At 43.6% G+C, this 21,515-nt stretch overlaps 1 protein-coding gene across 2 annotated transcripts in view; it reads right to left on the bottom strand.

Moving 5' to 3' along the window:
* RAD54B (RAD54 homolog B) overlaps positions 1–21,515 on the bottom strand; it is a 495,994-nt gene that overhangs the window by 30,211 nt on the left and 444,268 nt on the right. For both annotated transcript variants that reach the window (XM_085605260.1, XM_085605259.1), the window contains one exon: positions 18,651–18,717. In XM_085605260.1, coding sequence (XP_085461386.1) covers positions 18,651–18,717 — 67 coding nt within the window. The remainder of the gene's footprint in view (positions 1–18,650; positions 18,718–21,515) is intronic.

Genomic DNA, 21,515 nt, shown 5'->3' with positions numbered 1-21,515 from the left:
CCAGACAATGACATCAGTTCATACAATGATTCCATGATCCACAACAACTCACGAGCACTGAAACAGAGGAGCACAGAATGACATGCAAGTCTGAGCAGGCAGCAGTAAATGTGTTGTATTGTAATAGCATTTATGTAGCACTTACTACCCTGATGAGGCATTAAAGCGCTTTACGCCGGGCAGCACACTGCTCCAGAACAAAAGGCTAGTGGTTTATTCAGGGGTGTTCGGTTATTGGAATCCGTCGTCTTCTCTCAAGGAGACGACTGCATGCATTCCCCCCAGTGCCTTTGTGATGGATTAAATTAGTAGGCGCTGGGTGTGATCATTAGTGGAAGGGAGGTGTAGAACTTCATGCAGGTGGTTTGCTGGATTAGCAGATGAGCTAGAGGACACTATGTATTGCCCGGCTGCAGGGTAGAGCTTTCACAGAAGGACAGGCTGTGATCTTTGAGATGAGTTGTGAAAACAGATGCGGAAATACATTCATGGCACAGCACAGAATAATAATACAGCCTCCTCCAACGAGTCGGAGAGAGAGGAGTCAAGCAAAGGATGGAAAGTAAAGAAAGGGTCATTCAAAGAAATCAAGGAGCAGTAACACTCTGAAGTTTATAAGGTCAAAGGTTTCATGCAGGGTTTTAGGAACATAAAGTAGAGACTGAGATAGCACACACTCTGAGGATGAACAGCTGTAGAAAGAAACGTTATCTGCAGGTAAGATTATGCCATATTAGGTAATTAGCTAGGTCCTAGAATCAGGCAAGTAGCCTGTCCACTACTAGGCTACTGCTAGTAACACTACTTCAGTAAGGACAGCTAATCAGCTCAGGGGTTGGAAGGGTAAAGTAATGGCTGGACGTACATACAGGGAAATAGAGTTCTTTGGGCTGAGATTGAATGAAGCAGCAACCTCGTGATGCAAAGCCATGTGAGAGAATATACAGAGCGAATGGTGCAAGCATCAAAACGACGTTTCTGCAAATGCTGGAATGGATGCCTTTGATGTTTGCCCTTAAAGTTTGCCTCAAGGTAATAGTGAAACCCATGCATCGTATTTATTACTGAGTCCAACCCCACATCCCCAGACGGGGCATCTTAACAGACAATGGAACACTTCCACTGTGACCCACAGAATTCACTCGAGATAAGGTTACAATTCTCCTTAATGTGTGAAACTCAGATCAGATTGAAGAGTGCCCGAATTTTGGGCAACATAAGATGAATGTGGGATTTGCCATTTTTACTTGTATTCTCAAAAACGTTTAACTTGTCAAGGGATTATGGTGAGGCGCTCCATCACCCCAAACTGTGGACACAAAACAACCAGAGAAGCAGATTAACACAGGCTTGCTGCTGATCGGTGCAGCGGATAAGAGAACAGAGAGCTAAACCCTTCTCGTCTCACATAGGCCTTCTCTTCCAAGGTCATGCCACTTCTCAGGTCGATGGCTGGCTAAAAAAATAATTAGTTTTTAACACTGCTCAGTGTCCATACTTTTGTAATGGAGAATTTTGTCTCAAAGTCTTTTCGTTCACATTCACAGTCCCAGCTCAGTTGTGTTCCCTCCCCTACTCTAGGCAGGAAACTCGAGCCTCTTATCCAACAACATGAGTTGTGATACTTAGTGTTCACACTCTAGAAACTGGAGAGATTGTGGTAGAAATAATCTCTGTTCTTCTTCGATTTCCCGTATGTAAATATCTCACTTCAACTGCTCTCGATTTGTTCATTCGAATCTTCCAAGTTATCTCAACCTACCTCGTGCTAAGAGTAACATTTCATGCATTTGTACAAACTGTTCTATACTCTACAACCACTAGATGGCGACCCGAACACAATGCACTGTCTGAAAACCTAAAATCAAAATCTCTTCAGTGGTCTACGGCGACAGTCTCATGAAACTGGTGCAGGTGTTCTTTCCGATACCAATTCAATGGACTAATCTGATCCTTCAATGCTATCGTGGCCGTAAACACACCAGTATTCAGCGCCATGAAACCGCTTGGTGTACGAGCACTTAATAAATATTTTTAACCTAACATTCATTTATTTATTGTATTGACTTTGCTGTGGTAGGCGGTGGCGGCTGGTGAACTTTGAAAGAGGTGAGGCATACTTATGTACCTGGAATCTAAGCAAGCGAGCAAGGCTGACAATTTAAAGGAGGGTTCAGCGGAGATTATATCCCGCAAGAACATTTGGAAATACAACGCCAAATGGGGTATTTTACTGTACAATTTTTACATAAATTTGCCAAAAATCCAAAGGTGCTGAATGAAATATCCCAGTGCTTTTTGTGGTGTGTCCCACTGCAACTCCCTGCCAGGGTGGTGGAGACAATAGTGAACAAATGGTGGCAAAAAAGTTGGTCTCTCATCGCAATTTCCCTTAAAATCTGGGTAAAGAGCTGGATGTAGTACAAGGAATAATAATAATTCTTTATTGTTTGATTACTTAAAACCATTACAATTTTCCATTTAGAAAAACTCATTTGGTTCTTATATGCAGGAAACAAAGCATTAAAAAAAGTAAGGTTAATACTAAAAGACTCTAAAAATGGAGGGGAGTGATAAAGACACCCTCACGATAATGATTACCCGTCGCAATCCAATACTGAGGTGTCAGGTCAATTGGGGGATCACTCCCTCTTTTTTTATAATAAACGACAAAACTGGTGTTTTCAAAAGCTAACTAGGGACCTATAAACTGTTAATGTTAAGCACAGGGCAATGTTCCTATTAACAGAAATTAGCAATCAAAAGTTCATTAATTGAACCTGGAGCAGGGTTACAACTCAGCCGGGATGATGGAGAGTTGCAGCTCTGTTATCTCCCAACATTTTCGCCGCTCTGTTACAAATTTAGAGAACTGAATGTTCAGCTTCGTATTGTCTGGGGTTAGGGCGACGATTATGGCTTGGAGTCAAGATTGTTTTCAAAGGTTGGTCCATTCGTCCCGCAATAAAGACCGTCTGTTGATGAGCATACACAAACTATATGCTCAATAGTTTCGGAGTGATAGCCGCACTTCCTACATTTGATACTAGTGCCGGGGCGGCGCTGTTCAGGCAGGTTCTTAAAAAAAGGCCATTCTCCCATCCTCAGGGCAATGAACTTTAGTTTCCAGAAAAGTGCGAACGTGCTAGATAAATAGGATAATTCGACCACCGGTTTAAAATCAGAGATTATTGCCCAAGCATGTTTCTTTCTAGACAGTGTTGCCCTATCTGAATGGAAAGACCAAAGCCCGATGCTTCTCTTAATGACTGCCTTTAGCGCCGGCTGGGAGGGGTTTGTTCCCCAATACTCCTTGACACTAAGGGGACCATTAGGATGGCAGGCGGACTCCATCCAGTCCGCCCGTCACCCTAGCGGTGCTGGGACTGGCTGCCAGTGGTGCGGCAATTTCGCACCGCCAATTAGGATGCGACCGTCAACCTGGCGGTCGCATCCGGCATATCCAACATTGTGGGGGGCGGTGCTGTGAGCAGCACCCGCCACAATGTAGGAAATGCATGTTGTGCATTGGCATGCACTACATGACAGGTACCGCGTGGTGCCTGCCACCTTGTGTTTGCCTATGTAAGGGGGTACCCAAGTGCAGCCCCCCCACACCCATGGGTGCCCGCAACCGGCCCCTAAAGTAAACACCACATGCCTTTCCATGGCGGAGTCTCAACCATGGAAAGGCATTCCACTGACATCATCATAATATGGATGGCGGTGCCTGCAAGGCACCGCTACCATATTATGGTCCTTTTCTGCCCGGCAGGCACTCGTGACTATTGCATACCGGCGGAAAAGCGGCGGCCGGTATTTCCGTCCGCCACGGTACCCCCCACCATGCTAATATGGCAGGGGGGTAAATGGCCGTCCGGTGGGGTGTTTTGGCGGGAGGATCGCCCGGTGGCGATCCGCCCGCCATGCTAATAGGCCCCTAAGTAGTTGAAGGCAGTAGTCCAGGTGATGCCGCTGTTTATGGCTGAAGTGGCTGTTCGATATTTAGTTCCAGAGTCTGGCCTCCAGGCCGCCCACCCGGGCGTTGCACAGTCTATTACAGAACTTTACAAGGAGTGAATAATGGCTATCACAAACCCCATGATTTATTGAAATGCACATTTTTCCATCTTGCTTCTTCACAACGGGAATCTGAGTCATATGTATTTTTTTATTTTTTGCATTTTATTTAGCGCAAACTCGTGCCGTAGGTATTGGAGTGCTTTACATTACAGAAGCATACATTTATTTTTTGGAGGCAAACTAAGTGATTTGCCCAGAATCACAGGGTGTTGAGCCGATGCCGAGAATCAAACCTGGTTCCCCAGTTCGCTACAATAGTTAGAGCTAGCACTCCTAGAAGCACACCTTGAAGTCAACAGCAACACAAATGTGGGTAAAATTGACTGCAGGAAACATGACTCATACCCGATACAGTAATAAAACAAAATACAATAATAGTAAACAATAGTCAGCAGTGGGCAGTGGAATGCATTTTCAGTTACTGTTGGGTTGGAAGACACCCAAGGTTCACAAACATCCTCAAAATAATGATCGGAGGTCAGGAAGCTGTGCTTGGTGACAGAAATAGTGGTCACCCAGATGCAAACAGAGTCAGATCTATATCCTGTTTCTTCCAGCCTTTCTTGCTATTTACCCTTGCCAACATTAAAGGCTGAAGCCCAGGTTTGTTTATTGTGTCCATATGGTTATCACGGCACCATGCAAGATTAGAAAGTGGGAAGACTGGTTGAAAACTCACATGGTTGAAATCAATATATATAACTGTAAGAAGGAGCCTGACACCTGTTTCTGTGTCAACTCAAGGCCCTGTTGAAACCTCAAGCCCATGGCAAGCGGAGTTTTCAAGTGGATTCTGCCTGCCACACTCCCTCTGCCCAGGATGTGGCGTTACGGCCAGAGCTGTTGAGTTTGGAACTGGGGAACCAGGTTCGACTCTCGACATAGACTCAACCACCCATGATTCTGGGCAAATCACTTAGGCCCACATTTACTAAGGGCTTGGGTTGCCCTTGCGTCACGCAAGGTGACGGAAGGGCATTCTAGCCCCTGATGTGAGACTTATTATGCCACGCAGAGCCGCCTTAAGTGGCTCTGCATGGCATAATAAATCAGGAGTAACACAAGGCAGTATATTTTGCTGCCTTGCATTACTCTGCCCTGGTAAGGTGTTCAACGGATGGAGCGTGGGTGTTCCAATGCAGCCACCCATGGTTTTTGGCTCATTCCCAGATTTACTAACAATTGTAAACCTGGGATTGCGTTACAACGGTATGCCTTTCAAGGGGAGGCGTAACAAGGAGAAATATATTTATTTCTCTTAGCATTTTCCTCCTTTCTATGTGCGCCTCATTGTGCAGCGCAAATAGCAAGAGGAAAACACCTCAGAGGATTGGTTTTGGCAGAAAGGTGTCCCTTCCTGCACAAACACATCCTACCTGCAACCCAGGCACCCTTGCACTATGCTCCAATGGTAGAGTGCAGGTATGCACCACATTTTAGTAGATATAGGACATTTGTGCCCTCCTCTTTTGACACAGCACAGCAAGTAGTCTTGCTGCATTGAGCTGCCTCAAATGTTACTAAATCTGCCCCTGACTCTCCCTGTTAATTAATATGACCTTGTGCAATGTAACTGGTGCTCACTGAAGAGCTCCAATACCTTCGGGTCGAATTAGCGCTATATATAAAAACTGCAGGAAAAAGCACAAAGAGGTAAAAACAAAGTGTTAACATAAAAAAGAAAGACAAATAGATACCAATTTAGTGTCTGATGTGTACACAGTGAAACCACAAAACCTGGATAAATCACAGCTTTTCAGCTTAAGTTGTGTGACTTGAGGCACATATTGTATTTCACCAAAACTCCTTTTACTTCATTATTGCGTATCAAAATACTTTCAAATATACAAAAACCTGTTGTGTTTGATTTAATGGACTATAATGTTGCTCTATAATAATCTGTGCCACGGCTAGGGTTTACATGACAACTGTCTTGCCTCTTAGTTCATTAATGGTTCATGTTTAAAAACATTTAAAAAGTATTTCTCAGTGCAGTGCTATAATGTGACGTATTAATAATAACAAATAATTTTGAGGACACTTTATCATATTTACGTAGTGTATTGTATAATTTAAGTAGCAAACATCACCAGGGCTTAATGCACTGCCTGCATCACGTTTGTTTTCCTTCCTTTAACAGAGACACTACCAACTTGTAAATCTACTCATAGGCATACTCTGAAACATGCACCATGCCTGCAAGGAAACATACATATAAACACTCGTATTTACATATTCAGAAACCCACACATTCTAGTATTCAAACTCACCTCATTTAACACAGTCTGAGCAGCAGCTCCTACTTGGCTGGCCCTGTGAAAATCATTAATTCACGTCTGCTGCTCTGAAGGCCTTGAAGCTGACACCACAGCATCCGCTTATTTAATTTATATGCTCGAGCCTCTGCCTGACCAGATGCCAGGATAGGGTTGGAGGTTGCCCCTCGTTCTTTAACCTGGCTTCTGATAGGGCCTATGAGCATATGAAAGATAAGCCTCAGGAAAGTTCCAGTAGCCGGCATGCTGCACAGCCCAAGGTTTGTGAAGCATGTCAGCTATGGAAGGTGAATGCATGAAGCAGGGCTGTAAGAGCCAATGCTCCCACACATGCACAACACCAATGAGCACGATGGAGCCCCCTCTGGTGCTAACATGATGTTGCAACTCTTCGCATAAGAATAATAGGTAAGATGGTTTGTTTTCCTGTAAAAGCTGAAACACATCTATCAGGGATTTGGTGGAGGTATGTGGTCTGCAAGGGGGGCACCACCCTGGTGCCCCCATTGGCGAGCTGCCGCTGGCGTAGGCAAAGAATCTGTAAGGCTTCTCTTTTGAAATGTACAAGAATGCCGGTCCACGCTGCAAAACGTTTTTTAGGTCTCGCCTAGCATTGCAGCGCGCATGCGCTGCTCGCTCTGCGAGAGCTAATGTGATCAGGAGATTTCAGAAGGGGACTTGAAGCCCCGCCCATCATTTTCATTGGGTCGCGTCAGCGTTTATGCTAAACGCTGGCTTCCCATTGAAAAGGATGCGTCTTGGTTACTGCCCTGTCTCCCTTTTGGATGGCCCATTCGGACTGGGTCGTCTGCTTCATGGCTGTTGTGAAGCAATTTCTTATCTCAAGGGGGCGTGTACACATCTGTTTCACTCAGCCGCGTGTTTATTTTTGCATCGCGCTTTCACTTAAAGTGAAAGTGCGATGCAAATATAAACAAGCGGCTGGCTGCCTTTCCCAATGGCGAGTGCCTATTGTAAGGGCTGCTGTTGCTTCCCAGGGAACAGAGTTGAAAGGATCACAGACTGTCGATAACACTGATAGAGAGGACCCCGGCGAGGGTGTACAATGCACACAGACATGGATTTCACCGGGTTCTCGAAGTCCGAAGGCACAGATAACAGACCCCAGTCTGTGGACAGTACATATAGCGAGTAGCCCGGTATTATACGGTACGGGCGCATACATCCTGGACCCGAGACACATGCAAGTGCAAAGATGCAAGGCTGCAGGGAAAGTACATGCTTGTGGTATGGAAGGCGGGTATCGGAGACCCCGCGGAAAACGAAAGGCCTTGCACAGTATGGACCATGGATGTGCAGTTCTTGTGGGGCCACAGGCCTCTCACACTGTTCTTATCGCTGCCCTGCATTTATACAGTACACAGCCATAGATCAGACCCCAGGGGCTGCTTTGTAATAGGGGGCAGAGAACCCTAGTGGAACAGAGTCTGCAAAGGCAGACCTGTAACGAGTCCCCCGGGGCTGCATAGAACATAAGGCATCACCGACAGTCCCCGTAGGCCATGCCGTATGGGGCAGGGGCCTGTGCTGAACAGTGGTGCATGACAGACAGGTGGTCACAAAGCTGTAGTGTACGGGGCAGGGGTGCGAGAGCGCTGTACAATGCATGCGATGCGGCATATAAGACATATTGCATGTAGAAGGGGTGTTATAACCCTGGAACTGCGCCTTTGAAAAAAACAATGAAAACGTGTTTTCCCAGCAGGATTAATCGAGGCCCATTAATCTTTCGTGCAATTGCCTACTCTATCGATGCCGGGACCCCCTTTGACTTACTGGCCAGGCTATAAAAATATAGTTCCATTCATTTCTTTCATTCAAGGTTGACCAGATTCTACAGCTGTGACGTGGGTCAATTCTCCGCGAACTTCGCCCTCGCCACAGAACAAGTCACATCTGGATGCATTTACAGGCATTGCACTGCTATCCGTGATTTGGGGACCACTGATTGCAGTCTTTATAACCCGACCATCCACCGAGTGGAAACTAGATGCCAAACCACCCACTTCCGGAATTGTATTCAGTGTTTAGTTGTGGTTTGTTTTTAGTGTACGGAAGGCTAGCAAACAGCACGGCGTTGGAAGGGACCAATGTCGCCATGGGCTGGGTGGGTGCCCGTGCAGTGAGTGAAACGATGTTTAGGAGGAGATAGTAGATGAGTGAAGTGTGAGTCTGAAACCCCTGCTGGTGGTGGAGCGATAAGCCCTGCTCATTGTGCAAATACAGTGGGATATCAAGTGCAGCGCTGCTGAACACGGCACAGAATCACACCGAGAGACATTGAGCTTTCGGGATCCTTCCGTGAACTCCAGGCCCCCGAATCAGTACCACATCTCTGAGAAACCAGTTCGAAGAACAAGGCAGAATCACAATGCGCTTTATACATTAACGAGGAATGCAATAAGTTTACAGAGACATATGCTCTGAGGATGGGCGCCGGTTTGGTACCAAGGATACTTGTAGTAGAACTCCAGCTGTACTGTTCCCTATATGTGCCCATGGGAATAAAGTGTGTGTGTGGGGGGTGTTTAGTTGGCTGGTGCCATTGAGTGCAGCAGACTTATCGACGGGCAGTTCCTGTCCTTCAATAAGAGGAGGAAAAATTCAGGCTTCTGAAATTCTAATTTTTGTTTTATGTTCATCATCCAGTTGTGATTGTCCAAGAGGGAGGGCGCGGGATAGCGTTTCTGCTGCTTTTATCACTCTCCTTGTCCCGTTCGCACCCCCCAGCCCCTTCCCAAGGCCTCTTGGCAGACTGTAGTTGGACAGACCCCGGCTCCAGCAGAGTGTACACTTTCAAGCCACTAACGATCCGGCCATGAGGACGATTCGTGCCTTGGTCACGTGCTGCCTCGCGCAATTGTCCACTTTCAGAATATGTGGGCGTGTCTCGACATTAGCACTGTAGGTAAGATGCGGCGCTCAAAGTCTTTTAAGAGCTGGTGTGTCAGAGGTGGCCTCATCATGACCTTGTCTGTGGCAATAAGTGCCTTTTGCTGTAGAGATAGGGCGTTAATGGTCACTAATGGACCTCTCCCAGGGCACAAGACCCGTGTGTCTCTGCAGTCATGATCTACCCAATCAGAGGTCATCACTCCCACAGAGAAGGGTAAGGGGTGCATGGACTAAGGTCTACAGATCACAACTTTCCAGTTTAGTTTTTCCCTCTACAAAACATTGTTATGTAAGACTTTAGACCAATGAGTTCTATTAAGGTGACATGGACCATACCACTCAGAATGCATGGGGTTCCTTACACTTATGCAAAAGCCCAGAACTGGAGTATTGAGTTCCCGTTGACGTGTAATATTTAGTAGGAGGAGGGATGTTACGTGGACTCATCTCCTGACTCCAAAGGCACTGCTTCACACATAAACGCTTCACACATATCCCCTAGTCGCCTTCATCTGGGTGTCTTCTATTCCCCCTTCCCTATCTCTGTTAGAGAGCGCCACAGATTCTGGAAGCATCGAAGGGGACGTCTAGCATTGCCAAACGTGGTTCTGTATTCCTATTTCCGCAGTGCTGGAGGCTGGGTACTAAGGCGACAGCACAATTACCAGGACCCCATACCTCTCTTGACTCACACAACACAGCTCACAAGAGACAACCTCACCATCTCCCTCTCTAAGATCATATGTCAGTTCCCAGGAGGCAAGTCCTCCAGCCCAGCTCACAGGGCACGAGTGCTCCATTGCCCCCTGAAATAACATTCCACACAACTCACAGGAGACAAGAGTGCCATCTCTGTATCGAAGACTACTCCCAGCTCACAGGAGAGGAGCGTCTGATACCGGTTTGAACAAGCATTTGCAATGCAATAGGTCTCGCATTTGCTTGAGTTTGAGCTATTGGCATTGTATATGAAAATGCCTTTTATTTATGATTTGTTTTTTATAAAAAAAAAAAATAGAAAGGCATTCTCATTTACAATGCCAATAGCTTAAACTCGGGTAAAGGCGAGACCTATTACATAGCAAATGCTTGTTTTTTGGCTGTCTGTGGTCTGCTTATCCTCTGATTATGAAAATACGAAGTTTCCAAAAGTTCTTGTAGGAATACCTGCTATGTATTTTATTGCCAGTTGTCCTTTGCATTGATTTACAAATGTTAAAATAATTGCATACAATCATTCTCTTTGTTCACCAAAATATGAGGCTCTCAAATTGCTAGACCATAAAGATTTCTGCCTACTCATCCTCCTCAGCGTTCGACACGGTCAGCGATAATATTTTGTTAGAACTACTAGAAAGCAGCATGTAGTTGTTAGGAATCATCCTCAATTGGTTTGCATCTTTCTTACAGAACTGCTCACAACGAATAAAATTGGGTAGCACAAGGGTCGACCATTTCCCCAAACCTTTCAACTTCTATATGGAGCCATGGATGGAAATCCTCAAACAAGCAAACCTTGTGTACCACACGTATGCGGATGACACACAGATATACTTAAAGATATCCTCCCTAGAAGATATCAACCAACTATGTGACACTCGAGTAAAAATCCAAACCAGCCTGTCTCAAAACAACCTCAAGCTGAGCTCACTGAAAACAGAATTCCTACTTATCTCCCCACCTAATAGATCTCCACCCATCCAAGAATTGCTCAACCACCCAGACGCCCTCTAGTGCAAATTCGATATCATAAATCAATGAAATCACTTGGGCTAACACTTGATAAAAACTTCCGCTTGCAAGCGCACGTCAGCACAGCGCATCTTTCAACTCAACCATCTGAAGAAGGTAAAAACTTTCAAATCACCATCAGATGTCAAGATAACGGTAAAATCCTTAGTCGTCTTTAGACTAGAATATGGCAGTGAGATCATAACAGGACTTCCTAAGTCAAGAACGGCACCACTCAAGGCAACCCTCAATGCAGCACAAAGGCTGATAACAGGTACTCAATGATTTGATCACATTACCATTATTATCTATTTCGGATTTCAGCAGAACAGAAATAAAATCATGTAATACAAGTATATTGCAAAACAACAAACAATATACATTACATTCAGTATAGAACAGTTTCCACATCAGGTTCTAAATTAAACATTTAATAGCAGCAGCTAACACTGTCCTAAATTAACAGAAGCACCCAATAACTCTAAAAGATTATAAAACGGACATCAATTCATTAGATAAAAAACAGAGATTAAAAGATAAAGAATATTAGGTTACCTCTCCTCTCTCTTCCTCTCTGTACATTATTATTATTATTATTATTATTATAGAGGCTTTTATAACGCGCTCTGCTACTAAATAGTATAGTATCCTGGCGCGAAGAGAAAAAAGAAGGGGACAGATCGCAGTAAATGCAAGGGAGGAGCAGCCTTTAGGCATTGGTGTTGAATAGGTAGGTTTTTAGGCCTTTCCTGAAAGCCATGATGGAAGGGGCTGTTCTCAATTGCAGAGGCAGGGTATTCCAAGCTCTCGCTGCTCTAACAGAAATGGATTGTCCGCCAAGCCTGCTATATTTGAACTTTGGTACAGTCATTTGATGGAGATTGCTTGATCTGAGAGGGCGATTGGGGGCATAGAGAGAGAATCTTTTTCTCAAATAGGTTGGGCCTGTTAGGTGGAGTGCTCGGTATGCTAACACAAGAATCTTGAATAAGATCCTTTGTGCCACTGGAAGCCAGTGAAGGTCTCGGAGTGGTTGGCGAACGCTAGATCTTCTGGGAATGTTAAACAGCAGCCGGACCGCAGCATTTTGGATGACTTGGAGGCGATGGATCAGATAGGCTGGACATGTTCTGCCCATATATGCAGAATGTAGCCCGAGGAGTATACTGATTTTTACCCACTTCAGCCGAAATGACTGATATATTTATTCATCATAGAAAATCTTTATTACAAACACACACATACATACACACATACCAAAAATATATTTACAATGCATTAGCAGTAATTGGAAAGCAGTGACATTTGTGACCCCAGTGAAGTGGCCATAACCTACTTGCATTAAAACATAAAGTGACTGTATTTTTAAAACGAAAGGTTATTGGAGTAAAAGGATATCTGTTATGATTCTGATTCATTAGTAACCCAGGGTGTGAACTCAGCTCCGCTCACAGAGTTTGCAGAGTTTTCCGCACACCGCGTTAAGCGGAGATCGCGGAGTTCCAAAAAACTCTGCTTCGTGTTGCGTAGCAGAGTTTTTTTCCTCGCTTGTGTTCATCAACATCATGTTGGCGAACGAGGAAAATCTACCTCCCGGCGAGATTTTTCCTCGTTCGCGATCGTCAACATCAAGTTGGCTAGCACTAGCATGGAAAATCAACTCCCGGCAAGATTTCTCAATGCGAGGCTGTCAGATTTCTCATTGAGAGTGGCCGCGTATGCTCGCGACCACTCGCGTTGAGAAGCTGTCCACTCACGTTGAGAAAGCTGCAGCCTGAGTAAAAATCTACTCGAGCGACAGAAAGGAAAGCAGCGCCCGTTTGCGCAGTGCATGGTGCTGTTTGCACCCGGCACTGCAAATCATCGCAAACAGCATTTTTCTATCGCACACCGCCGCTTGCGGAGCTCTGCGTGGCACGGCTGAGTGTTTTTTTTCCACTGGGAACTCTGCGAACTCCGCCCAGGGTTATTCACTATTCCAGATCAAGGGCCAGATTATTTTCTAGTGCTTTTAAGACTATCCTTAATGGTTGCCGACGAAGTTGCAGCCCAACTTAGGATATGAGGGTCTCTTCAGGACAGAGAATTCCTGGGGACTAGGATCACTTAAACTCCTAAAGGAAGCACTGAATCTCATATATATCATAAGTCTTCTTAATAACCATTAGTCGATCGCCGGTCTTTCATTAATTCAGGTAATTCAGGGTTGATGTATATTCTGTAGGTTCAATACCATGTAGAATGAAAATTCAAATTTAACCCGGATCGCCAATAGATGAGAACATGATCCGTCATTCTCAATGAGGTCCTAAGAACAAAAATCCATCCGAAGTGACTTTAAAATGGAAAACCCAAACTTGCAGAGTACAGTGATAAGGAACTCACCACAAGTCGGGCAATGCAGCGGCTCGTGACCGGATAGGATTGGGATCAAGAGGCAGTTGGAGAATTCCAATTGGCGGAGCATTGAAGGCTAGCCTTCTTCACAACATCAAGTAATACTGCAATTATTTAATTAATTTAGGTATCGGGATTATATCATATTCTATACTCTATCTACTTTTCCGGTTTACGATTAAATCATTGTAAAGATTAAAAGTTGCAAAAAGTGAAAAACATTTTCTCAAACTGAGTTCCTTGTGAACAATTGTTGCTAGCTTAACAGCTAATACCCAGTTCACATGGACATATGGGTCGCTCTTGTGTTTTTGAAATACTGCCCATTTATGCAGTGATTTGATGCCCACAAGTTAGGCTTGTACTATAAATGTACCCCTACATATAGTCATACGTCTTCAGTGCGCTACTATTCCCCGCATCCCACACGCACTGATTCCAGGAGCGGTTACCTGGCCTTGGAAGGCAACTAAACATCATCAACAGGTTTCCATCATTGGGATCTGCAGAACTTTGGAAATGCTCATCAATTCCTTAAAAAGGGAAGGACGTTCTTCCTGAAAGGGGATACCCATGTTAATCGATTAAAAATCAATGCTAAGGTTAATAAAAGGACTCTACTCTGCACGTCGTTGTCAACGACATACACTTTACTTTCACTTTACTTCCTCACATTTTAATGACCTGGTAATTTAACATTCAAAGTGAGGATATTCATCATGATCTCATGCTCACCTATAAATCTGACATAGGTTGAAATCATGCATGGGAGAGCATTCCATGTGCATGAAATGATAACATTCTGGTCCATGTATGGCAAGAGTGGGCAATAACATGGGCTAACCTTTGGGGTGTCCTCTAGATGTAGTGCTACGCTGTGCATGCTGCTGAAAATGCAGTGTTCTTTCTACACCTGTACGTTGAATCACTGGATTATTTTTGCCAACTCTTTCACCCCTTTTCCATGGTCTTGACTCATTATATCAAGACCTGAAATCAATGAATAAGCTGGTCAATGGTTATTCCAAGCTAGCTATAGAAGTGGGTGAGCCCAACCATTCATGGGAAGAGCTGAGCCAAAAGTGAAGCTTGGCTTTAAGAGCCCAAGTCAAAGCCATGCCTGCTGAAATATCATCAGCAGCCATGACATAAAATGAAGAGCAACTAGGAGAATGGTGGAGGGGGCAGGTTCCACTTATCTTACTGGATGACACTGCTGCATTGCTCTCGTCCCTCTGGATAAGGGTGAATTGACAGTATTGCAGAGTTCAGTGCACCCTTATCCCAGTCTTCGTCCCCCAACCTCCATCTCCTCCCTCCCATTTCAGGTGCACCATTGGGTTGTCAAATTCATAACTCCAGCACCTGTGGATGTAGTGGTGATGGTGGGTAAACAAATGGGGGCTGGCATGTTACTCTCTCTTTAAGTTTCATACTGAACCAAGTACTCTGCAAAAGCCATAATTTATTTTGTTTGCCAGTTCCTTTTTTAAAAAAAATAATACTTTTTATAAGGTTATACAAAAAATCTGCACAGATCAACAAGTTACAATTGACAATACAATATGTATGATTCCCTTACAATTTGCTCATCTTAACAGAGAGGTAAGGTTATATTTATTTTGCTATTTGTAGCTGCACCGCTCTAACAGTAAGTTAACTAGCTTCAACTTTCAACAAATCCCTCATAAATTTCCTGATTGAGAGTCACAAATAGAGTCTTTCCATAGTCAGCTCACCATTGGGTGCATAACCCCGACACCTGGGTTCCATACCAGTCAGCATGTAAGTCTTCTTCGCCAGTCCCTCTATGCGGGCATGGAGTCATCCTGTTTGCCAGTTCCTTTAGGCAAAATTGAATCACCTGTTGAGGCCCATCACTGACAATTGTCACACTATGCAGAGTTGAGAGGGTAGGGATTGAGGTACTAATTGAAAATTCAAAGGGCCCCTGCATTGACACTGGCTTACAATGGCTGTCATCTTTCCAAAAGAAAAATAGTGGCCATGTTCCATGTTTTAGGAGTCTGCTAAGGCCCGGGGATTATACTTAAAGAAAACTTCATATAAAGCCATCTGTTTTAATTTGTAACGTGAACTTTCTCTTTTTGTTTGCTTTACTTATCAGGCAGGGATCACTATGGCAGCTCTCTTCTTATATTTTCTATTTAAAATATGATGAGGGAGACAAATATCAGCTTTCACATTTCCTTTCTCTTAATCTCCTTCTGTATTTTTGCGAACTCAATTCGAAGGTATCGGAGACTTTAGATGAGCACCCAGTGGTGGCTGCTCCCGAGAAGCAGCAGTGGGGCGGTGTGGAGAGAGGAGTGAGAGGTTAAAAAAAAAGTTCACTTACCTGCCGGCCAGCTGGACAGCTGACGGGTGCCTCTCCTCCTGGCTTCTTCTGTGCAAACAGGAAGCAGGATGCACCCGAGCTCAGAGGCACCCGAAAGGGCCAGCCAATCAGTCATTGTGCACTAACAGAGTGCCCACCACTCCTCCCTGCTGCTCTGAGAGCAGAGCAGAGCAGATCTGACCACCCCACCTCTACAAGACGCCGCCGCAGGAACAAATAAAATGATAATAACGGCAAGTTATTATCATTTTATTTTTCCTTTTTTTACACTGTGAGAAGCAGTGGGGCAATGCTTCTCCACCTTAGCAGAGGAGCCGCCACTGTGAGCACCAGTGACATTACAAGAGGTAACATTCATTTTTCCAGAACAACAGGATGTTGAGCCGACAATTATGACTTTCACAGATTGTGGAAAGCAACAATATGTGAAAACTCCAAGAAAGACCAACACAAATGTGTGCATTGTTAGTTTCATGTGTCAAAAGGCAATGCGTATCTGTTGGCGTATTTTAGTGTTATCACAAAATGCTTGTTTTCAAAGCCTGTAAAAACCAAGATTGTGTTAAAACTCTAGCTCTGAAGAAAAGACAAAAGCATGGTCCGCAGCTGAGCCAACATGAACGTTCAACATCATTGCATAATGTCCTCAATACACTGTAGTATATAGTTTAGCGTTCATTAGCTTATGCTGCATCTATTCTGGATTATGCATCTAATTGACAGTCATCTTGGTACCCTAGCAAGGAACTGCAGGTCTCAGACCTTGGGTGGGAGCTCAGGTACCTATAGAAGCATGTTTGTCAGTGCTCTCAGTTAGTCGTGTCGCTTTTACCTGTGTTCTTGTCATCTGCCTGTTGTTGTGGGCCTTGCTTGGCTACATCCTAATGCTTTATAAATCTAAAATAGATGAGTTGATAAAGTGAGTATTTAGTTTTGGCAATTACATTAGGGGAAATGCATATGATTGGGATGTTGGCCTGCTGCGGAACAGTCTCGCTGTGTTTAATGGCAGAGAATGATTTTTTCCCCAACAGGAGAGGCAATAAGACTCGTGGGCCTCTGTAGGTGCAGCACAGTGTTTGAAACTGATTCTGGCAAAAAAAAAAGTGACATTGAGCCACGGTTTAAGTTTTTTGTCATTTTTTTAAGTATGCGGCTAGACCAACATGGAGAACGCTGTCATAGTCTAGGCAGGCGTATAGTAAGGACCTAACTCCCTTAGGATAGTGTTCTTGTGGGATAAAGGGTAAGATCTTTTCTTGATGACTTTCAGTTGGTGCAAAGTGGAACACTGACCCAATTTGTGAGTTGGGACTCAGATCAGCGTCCCTGATAACTTGTTAATTTGTGACACTAGATGTGATGGGGTCTGAAATTAGCATGTCAGGTTTTGATCCATTGAGCAGTAGGGTGTTTTGACCATACAGGCTCAAGATGCTCTGTGGCCTTGTGTGACATTGTTGAAATGGTATTTACTTCCTTTGGTTCCCAAGTAACTGTGTTTCTGCAAAAAAGTTGGAAGCAAACAAGACTGGATAGGTAGGGCAGAAAGCGCTAGCAAGTCAGATATTTTATCTGCATTAGTCAAAGAAGGATTTGTGCCAACTCGCTGCTTGACAAGATACATCTACTTTAGACTTGAGGCAGTTTTACAAGAATCCTGTGATCCACTGTATTAAACCCAATGGAGAGGTCAAGGAAAATAGGCAGAGAGAATGATCTTTCATCTGTTGTGATCCTGTTCTAATCAGATCTGCCAGTGCTCTTTCAGTTCTGTGCTTGAGGTAGAAGATTGATTAGTTGCTGTCAAAGATATTGCTGGTTTCTATTTTTGACGTTGGAGCGTGGCCACTTTCTCTATGATTTTTAAGTTCCAGGGAAGCCGTGTGATAGGACATTAGTTGTTGGGATGATCAGGCTCTAGTCCTGCTTTTATGAGAACGTACAAAGGATTTTTCAGCAAGACTGCGACTTCTCTCGTCTGCATGAAGACGTTTATGAATCTTGACTTGGGACCTGAGCGGCTTGCGTGACCAACAGAGCTGCAGGGAAAGGATCCTTGAGGTGTATTGCATTGCTTGACTAATACTTCTTAGCAGGGAGAGGATGATTCCATGACTAGTTTTGAAGAATGAATCAACAGATTTATGTAAACTGCACAAAATTCAGAAACAACAAACATTTACATACATAAATTCTAAATTTAAAAATACAAAATATATCAAATCCCTGACTTTATTTAAAAAACGGAGTATACACTTCATCAGGTTGTCAAAATGCATACCTCATCTAAGTTACTTCTGTGAATTTGCACAACCCTAATGCATTGTCGGAAAAAGTAGTTACATTCCATGCATTCCTCCGTGCTAGCTAAATTATCATATACAATATACACTCTTGCCCTAGAAGAAATACTCTGGACCCACAGAACGGGCACAATAAAATCATTTCTGATTTACAATTTTCTATAAGTATCCCCAAGTCTGCCACAATAAGTGGGTTTTGATGTACCAATCAAGAGTAGCTGCTATAAGGTTTTGTAAGGTGGCACAAAAATCTGTAGCCAACACTGACACTCTGAGTCTGAAAACAAAATTGGTGAAGAAAATGATTCCTGGGAAAAATAGACACAAACCAGTAAAACAAGAAACAGGCCCAAAAGACCACCAAGAAGTCTAGGAGGAAGACTGTACGACGAGGGATCACAGGGGGCCAAAACATGTCACACTGTCATCATATCCACATTGGATACATTTACATACACTACATTGCAAGTACTTGAGAATACATTATGCAGTCAGTAGTTATCCCTTAAATCTGTAATAAAGCAGATCCAATACTGAATGATATAGCTTTAAAATCATCGTTATAAGTTTGATTTGTCTGACCTGTAGTTAGGAGCCTGTAGATATGCACCGTCCGCTTCTGACCATCTCTCCACACCCGAGCCATGGCCTACATGAGAAGAGGTAAACAGGATCAGGACACAACATTCACTCAGCATGCAAGTGCCAGCTTTATGGGAAATGGTCTCCGTTATATACCCAACAACTATTTTACAGAATTTATTTTGGATTATTAACATTTTTAAAACAGTAATTTGAGGTGAGCAACCTTTAGTCCAAAATGCTTGGTCACATACTGCATCTTACAGGCCTTCGAATTCACCAACAGAAAGAAAGAATATGCTGGATATGACTTATTTAACTATAAACATTTATTTATTTAATTTGTGGTTTGGCTCTTGTTGATTTAGACTGCTCCAAAAGCCAGCACATCATGCTGCCCTGAAGGTGGGAGACCAGTTAAAATTGAGTAATTTGGGACTATACTCAACAACAGAAATCTTATTCTGCAAATGGGATGGGACTGCCCTACATCAAAACAGTAAAACAAGCATTGGCAAAGCCAATGGGTCTCGCCTTTGGGACATATTGGCGTTGCCAATACCATTTGGCGATGCTTTAAAGGTCAAAGCATTTTTTTAAAAGGCACGATGAAGCGGCCACATCATTCTGTAAGTGTGTGCATGTGGAAGGTTATGTTTGCAACTACAAGATAAAGTGGGTGGCATTTAAAAAAAAACGTAACAATGCGATATCAGTTCATCAAAATAAAATGAAAACAAAGTAGCACTTAAGGTGGAGGGTCTGGCAGTAAATTTCTGCCTGGCCCTTTAAAAAAAAAAACGATGGTGGGTATGGCGAGCAATGGAAGAGAGGATGAGGGAAGCAATGGGGAACTTGGGAAGAGAAAAGCAGAACAGGAGGGAGAGCAACAAGGGGCAGGTCAGACGCACAGTAGAGAGCTTACTAGGGATACTGCAACAACACAGAGTGCAGCTATTTGGCAGAGGAGACACATGAGGGAGAAAGCTGTAAAACAAATGCACTCTCCTGGGAATCTTCAACAAAAGGAAAAAATCAGTTCCCTAAATGCGACTAGTGGAAGGATCAAGGCCAGACATTCAGAGAGATGGTAAAGAGATTATACACCAGGGGAGGGGCAAACACAAGATGAACAATCTGATTTGATTAAAAAAATTTATAAAGCGCACGCATGCCCGTAGGCATCATGGCGCAATCTGGGACAAGGTAAGCCATAGAATAATCAACAACCAAATGAAAGTGACAACAAAGCCAATCAATCATAAGCAATGAGCAGGCTGTAACTACTTTAGGTTCTTGGGAAGCCCACATAGATCGTTTGACATCAGACAGCTTGCCAATCTAAAAAAGTAGGTACATTTATTCATAATCTTTGCTGATATTACATTAGGTTTTACCTACCTTTAATAGTACTCAGGAAATTGATGTAATATTCTTCAACAAGGATTCAAATAAATTATATGAACAGGAATTACTGTAGCACTCAAAGCAGCACAGAACTTCTCATAGTTGTCTGCCATCAGCAATGTGATAGATCTAGTCATTGCATCTTTCATTTCTTTCCAAAATTTATTTAGCAGAAAAATACTGATCAATTGTCAGTGAGATAAACATCTTTCATTTAAACTAGGAAAAGGGTTCTACTTCCACAATAGCCGCCTCCTAACATATAGATGTTTTGATTCAATTAAAGCCCTTCAGAGGAACTTACCCTTATTTGGTGGGGAAGACTTTGAATTCTGTAGAACACATGCTAAAATACCTAGAGATCTATTCCAGAAAGTAAGCTTGGAGATAAATTATAAATAGTCATTCTGAGAGTGGGTTGATCTAACAGAGATTAGGTGAGAGAACTGTTCTGAAGAGGAGGCAAGAAAGTGACCTGCAGTGTAGGTCACATATTTGTGGGAAGCATACAAGGTATTGCATCAGTTTATGCTTTGCTCATTACTCATTGTTAAGCGTCCATCAACATTACATCAGTAACAGGTTAACAAGTAGTGGATAGAAATGTTGGTGCTCTACTAAGTCTTCTCTAAAATGGTGGAAAGAGGCATCTGCAACACAAATTCATGGCACATGCCATCCAGTGAAGGTGGAACAAGAGGTACTAACACTTACAAAATTGGAAGACACATTCTCTTACTTTCAGAATAAGATAAGGTACAGAACAGTAAGGATAAGGGTTCCCGCATTTGCTAGATTAAAACTTAGCGTGAAGTTGAGTGGCACAAGGTAAACTACAATTGGCGCATTAAAGTTGTGTGCACTGCCACTTCCACAACCGTTCACAGTGGTCTGATGCATGCAACTACATGTTTCTATTCTAAATACCTCATAAAACTAAGCAAGTGCACTGAACACAATTCAGCCCAGTCTTGCCCCATCAGTCATGGAGTAAAGGCAAGACAACACTACAGTGCAATAAGGCACTGTTGTAATTGGTACATGTTTAATTTTTCATTCCAAACTAGAAGGTAGAATCTATGGCACACTGAAAAGACAAATAACTATTAGCTTCAGAAGTTGGAAGAAGCAGGAACAAGGTCTGAGAATCTGGTGTAGATTTGATGCAAACAGAAGGAGATGGACAGAACGCTGAAACTTTTCAGACACTCACCCCCAGTCACAGATCTGGGTTGAATCCATTATCGTACTTTAGCTCACTTCGCCACCCTAGTTCAGACCCAGCTATATGCAAATCAGTCTTGACCCTGTGCCTCATGGGAAAAGTCCAGCCCGAACTGCCAAGCCAGGTCTTCACTGGACTGGAACCGGTTTCGGGGTAACAACCCTCATCAGCCAGGCTAGCTTGAATCCAGTGGTACAGTGAACTAGGGATGGGCATACCCTGCCAACTGATGC

This window comes from Triturus cristatus, chromosome 5_1, assembly GCF_964204655.1.
Source record: "Triturus cristatus chromosome 5_1, aTriCri1.1, whole genome shotgun sequence".
NCBI lineage: Eukaryota > Metazoa > Chordata > Amphibia > Caudata > Salamandridae > Triturus > Triturus cristatus.
Note: the sequence above shows the minus strand (reverse complement) of the source record. Positions and strands in the feature narration are given on the sequence as shown.